General features: G+C 36.1%; 1 protein-coding gene across 1 annotated transcript in view; it reads right to left on the reverse strand.

Moving 5' to 3' along the window:
* Positions 1-88: 88 nt before the first annotated feature.
* The window catches only part of LOC140343336 (Na(+)/citrate cotransporter-like), a gene marked incomplete in the record, with an annotated part of 43580 nt that continues 37668 nt past the window's right edge, over positions 89-6000 (reverse strand). Inside the window, 2 exon segments of the mRNA XM_072429979.1 lie at positions 89-3870; positions 4853-4990. Of these exon segments, the coding sequence (XP_072286080.1) occupies positions 3742-3870; positions 4853-4990 (267 nt within the window).

Raw genomic sequence — 6000 nt, forward strand, 5'->3', positions numbered from 1 at the left:
ATGGTGTGTAATACTACTTATATCTCTGAATAAGTATGTTTTTTCTTGTTCAGTCTGCATCATGTAAAAATGGATACTCAGCACCCAGTTTAATCCACAAATTATTTATTTCCTAAATGTCAACAATCAGTCAAAACAACATGTTATTTTATGAGGTTTATTAATCACAGGAATCTTACAAAACAGATGAGTAGCTTTTTACATCATTTTCCAGTGACACATTAAACACTTCATTAGTTAGAACAGCATCCATAAATAATGGAAAGTTGCCCCAACCAGATAAACACTTACTTATATCACAGAAGTGTCCTGGGATGAGAGGACTGTTTACAAAAGCATTTATTAATATAAATGGTCTGTTTCATCAGAGTCTTTGTATTTTTTTGCATGGAGCAGCTAGTGAGTGGCTGCCCGGCCCGCCTAGCTTAAGGTATTCTTAGTGGGTTACCTACCCTTAGCTTTTTTCAGGGGCAAGCACCAACCCTCTGAAAGAGTGTATTCAGGGAAAAAAGCTTGCCCCAAGGGCAAGCTAGGGTGAGTTAGTACAGGATGAGAGGGCTATGTGCTAGCAGGTCCATGTTAATTCAGGCTAAGTCTGTTCTGTTACTCAGAAGAGCCCTGTTCTGCAAGGTAGAAGACCTTATTTTTATTTGCTGCAAAGATATAACAGTCTTGTCCTTTCCAGACAGAAAAAGGATGAGCAGCATAATTTTTAACCTATTATAGTGCAGAAATCTGGTTCTCGTAAAGCAATAAGTGTTCTTAGTGGAACATCTCAGGATAAGCAGTGTGAAAGAAATAGATCCACAGAGGCAGCTATCCCAGGAAGAGTGGCGAAAGGCCAGATGTCCACTCGAGTAGGATTGAATGTAAAAGTGAAAAGTAAGAATTAAATTTTATTAGTCTGAGCTCTGGATAAATGTTAAGTGAATCTAATAGTAAGTAATATGTATAGTAATTCCAGGCTGTAACACTGGGCTGAATATTTTTGAAACATACTATACAAAAAAAGTTTTAAATCCATCAATCTCTTATAAAAACCAAAGTCAAATCTTTTAGTTATTCCAAGACAGCTTCCTTTAGATTAAGGCTGTCCAATTCTAGCCCTTAAGGGTCACATACAGGCCCTCAAAGAGTCCTCCAACCAGCATTATTGAGATGACAAGTAATAAATTACATAATCTATGAACAGAATAGACTATTGTCTTCCAATGACTAAAAATAACCACAGTTTGTTTATGCATTATTATAGTTGATCACTTTATTTAAATACAGTACTTGTGGATGGTATTTCAACCTCTTATTTTCTCCTAATCTCAATATAATGTATCCTGGTCAACCAATACCCATCAGTCAGCGGTAATATGATTTAGACAACATGCCTATTATTCGGGTAACTGTAAACCTTACTTAAATGTGTGTGTGTCTGGGTGGGGGATCCTCCAATTGGCTCAGTAACAGTTATATTTAATAGCTATTCATATTGTCTATTTGCTTAATACTGCATGATAGTTGAAGCCTCAATGATCAGTAACCCAACTATACCAACAATCCAAAAATCATAATAAATTACCAGTGACTGAAGAATAAATGCATCCACTGGAAGTATTGATGGGATGTTCTGATGACAGGTTCCCTTTAAGTCTCTCAGTTATATTTTGCTGAAGACTGGGCAGGTTTACTGTTATTGCCTATGGATGTGTTTGCCTTACGTAATCCTATTAGGAATTAGACAAATTCTAGCAGCATGTTTTATAAAAATACATAACCAGAAGTTATCTGGATCTCTGGATGTTTTTTAAATATAAAAGCAGATACATGTATATAAATCTCAAGTAGAGCCAGACCGTGCTGCATTTAACTACCGATTGGTGTACCAAATGGTTTGCATATCATATCCTCTGTTTACATTGTCTGACTGGTGACAGATTTACTTTAGGAGTATATTAGAAAGAAAAAGTCAGTTTTGAAAACAATAACTCTAATAAATATATTTAATATGAGCCATAGAGTGATTTCTTTAAAAACAAACAGAAATTACCCACTGGCTTATACTTCTCAACCCACTCCATCGCCAGGATCTCAGCCAATGACTTCTTGGGTCAGAATACCTAATAGGATCACTTCTAGAGATTTTTACTCTTCTTTATGTGCATTTAATCTGTTTAATAATACAAAGAATATACCAGTAATAGAGAAACTCCTGTTGCTATGGACATTTTGAAAGTTTATAAGTTGGGTGGCAAGGCTGGCACTACTGCATGGAAATTTCTTCTCTTGGTGTCTTAGGAAAACTTCTACCAGAGGACTGGCACAGGAAGCCAGTGGGAGATCCAAGCAGGTCCACCCTAGCTTTTTGTGATTCTTTAAAAGGAGAAAAATTAATTTAAATCTACCAGCATGTCTGCTTGAAAAAGTTCTTTAGGTAATAAAACTGTACAGTATGCAGCGCTAATAATAGTCATATAAATTAAATATATTGTTCTTTTAAAAAACAACTTCTGTAGACTGTAACCATTTCTTATATAAGTTAATTAAATTAACAGGTCATTTACAGGAGATGTATTTTGGCAAAAAAAATCTACAAAATAAGCTGATCATACAATTATACAATTCATATAAACCCCATATTTACAAAGTTTAACAAAGACAGTCTGGCATTGTGTTCACAATGGCTAATGCCCATCCAAAGTATCCCCTCCATGTTCCCTTGCATTATATGTAGAAGCATTATATTGGTTAGTTATGCCCTGCCAGGAAACAATCCAATACTGCATGGAGACAAATGTGCTATATCTATTCTAAGTCAGCTTTATCTATTTTATTACAAATTAAATTGACTCTGTCACTAAAAAATCCAACCTGGACTAAGCCCAACCTAAAAAAAAGATGCTGTATACTCTTAAAACCCATGTTGTTTTTAAAGTCCAGTATGTCTCCAGTATGTCTCTTCAGCAAGTACAAGCCAGCAGAAGAATCCACAGCTTGTAGCGGGCACGCATGTAGTCTACAATCCCACAAGTGTTGCATACCTTGCATTTCAACATAGTTTACAGGCAGGTAAAGCTAAGTATAAGTAAATGTACAGAGCATTCCTTTTTAACAGCATGGGTTTAATTTCCTGTGCAACCCTTACAAAATTGATTTTACTTTGAAAATGATAATGTAACAAATAACAATACAATTTTATAAATATCCAATGGACAAAACAGTTGAAAATGTGGCAACATTTCTATATGCCATCTTTATAAATATACTCAGAAGAAAAAAATCTTTACTGTCACCTGTCCTGCCACAATTAGTAGGAAATCATGTTCCTTTCATACGGTTCAAACTAAACTAAACTAAACGAAATTGTTTTTAACACAGTGTGACTTTCTGATCACCTAGCAGCAGAAATAAAAGAACATTTACTGAAGAACCATCCGCGGATAAGTAATATCTATTTACAATGACTATGTAATGAATAAGACTGATGTTAAAATCCAGATTCATGTAATCTTCAAAAATAATTGTTTTGTTGGATCTTCTTTTGTTGTGCAATTCTCAGTTAGTTCAGGGTTTATTTATAAAGCAGTTGGACACTTTCATGTCTATGAGCTTTGCAAAAAAAGGAAGAAACAATTTAAAGTCTGTTTCATCCAGTAATCCCTTTGAATAACCAGACCCAAACTAGCTTTTATGTTCATGATGAGGAAGACTTGTTCGTGGCACAAGTCTGTTGGCATGAATTGTCTTTTATCAATTTCCATCTGTAACATTGGCCCATGTTGGGAAAGTGTCCAAGTCGAACATGGCACGGCCCCAGCTGTTGATAGCTATTGTGGTACATAATACACCGATGATATTCATCATAATGCCCGTTTTCACCTAAAAATAGAAAATAGGTTACTTTAAGCTGGTTGTTATTAAACAATGAAATGCCACTAACAGGATTTAGCCTTATGACTATGCAAGTTAGAGTGAACCTTCAAGTAGACCAGTGCTATGTCCTGGTCCCTACAGTAGTTTATAATCACTATCTTTCCAAGGGATTAAAGCAAACTCACCTTTGACAGTTTACAAAAGCACCAGGACTGGTTCCCATATTCCAAGACTTACTTTCTACTAATGTGATGGTGGAAATCATAAAATGTCAGATTTTCCCTTATCTTCTTTTATAGGGACCATGGTCACTAGATCAAAAAGATAGGGCTGAATATCTCCAATGTTGATGCAGATAACAAGTGTTGCTCAGCCATGAGTTTGTTTAGTTTTGTCAATGTTCAGATGAACATACACTTATGTTTAGCTCCAGACAAACTAAATTTTACCTTTGCAAGATAGGGAGCATTTGGGAGCCCTACCTGCTCTTTACGTTCACTCCCTGATACTAATAATGTTTTTATACAAAGGGCTATAAGCCTGCTGTCAATGCAAACATCTGTATTTTCAGTGGTTGGTGGTTGTCAGGGGGTGAAATTACTCCTGACACCAATAAGAATGTTTATATTCCCTAAAAGAATGCACTTTGCTTAGCTCAAACATGTTAGATGTTTGGATTTATTAGAAAAAAACCTATGTTGCATCTTTGGACTGATTTTGCATTTGGCCCAAATCAAAACTGCAATATAGCAAAAATTAAAAGGTAACAGATGTTCTGATCCCTGTCCTCTCTACCTAAAACTTGAACAGAATGTTTGGACACCATTCTACTCTAATCTACTCTACTACTAAGTGTAAGTGTGAGTCAGTCTGTATCCTTTAACTGATTACTTATTTGGACACTTTGATAATAAATACAATAAAAGGCTGCTTGCATATTTAAATGTATAAATTGTGATTATGAACTGTAAACTATAACGAAACTTACCATATCGGACACATGGAGATGACCATATGAGAAGACGATGGCATTTGGGGGTGTGGCGACAGGTAACATAAAGGCAAAGGAGGTGCTCAGAGTACATGGAATCATTATATACAGTGGATTAACCATAATGGATTTTGCCTAGGACACAAAAAAATATACAGATGAAAAATTTGCAGAATTTTAACTTTTTTTAACTTTTGTCATTAGAAGGTTAATCTAAGTTCCAGGTAGCAAGTTTTACCATATTCAGGTCAATACAATTTACATCTTTAGTTTTAAAGAATATAAATCCTTAATGGATTGTTGGCTTTAGCAAACCAGATTCTAGAGGGCTTTGCATGCACCAAAAGGGGGCACATATTTGCTTCCTCATTTCTTATCCAGGTAGGTTCTGATCATGTAATAAATATTTCCACCACTATCATAGGACTAATTTTAAGATTACATCATTGCATAAAATACAGTAAAAATTCAAACACAGTCCAAGACCCTGAAAACAGTCAAAGACAAAAAGGCATTCATTTTCTTCCCACAAGTAATACCGTATATACTGGAGTATAAGCTGACTTTTTAAGCACCCAAAATGTGCTGAAAAAGTCACCCTCGGCTTATACTCCAGTCGGGTGCGTGGGCCCCTCCAGAAAAGCACCTGATCCGGCAGCCACGTCCAGCCGTTTCTGTCCCCTGATGACAATGTCATCAGGCTGCGGTGAAAATACGCTGGCTGCAAAAGCTGGCAGGGGTATGCCGGCGTTACAGCGGCTACATGCCGGTGTATCTCCGACACCAAATTCAAAAGTCCAAAAAACATAAGAAAACCCCACTTACCTTGTTCGGTTGTCGTCCCCCGGCCTCTTGCTGGTCCCTGCAGCTCCTCTGGACACGTCTTTTTTCTTCTGTCCTCAGCCGCCGAATGCAGAGACGATCTCTGGGGTTTCCCGGTGATGTCGGTGCATGGGTCAGTGCGGGCGGGAGGAGCGGCGGGAAATTCAAATAATGTTGTATTCGATTCAATACAAAATAGCTGTATTGAATCCAATACAAAGAAATCTTTAAATATTACATATATAATTATATTATATATATATATATATATATATATATATATATATATATATATATATATATATATATATATTATAAACAGA

The sequence above is a fragment of the Pyxicephalus adspersus genome, chromosome 1 (genome assembly GCF_032062135.1).
Source record: "Pyxicephalus adspersus chromosome 1, UCB_Pads_2.0, whole genome shotgun sequence".
Lineage (NCBI taxonomy): Eukaryota > Metazoa > Chordata > Amphibia > Anura > Pyxicephalidae > Pyxicephalus > Pyxicephalus adspersus.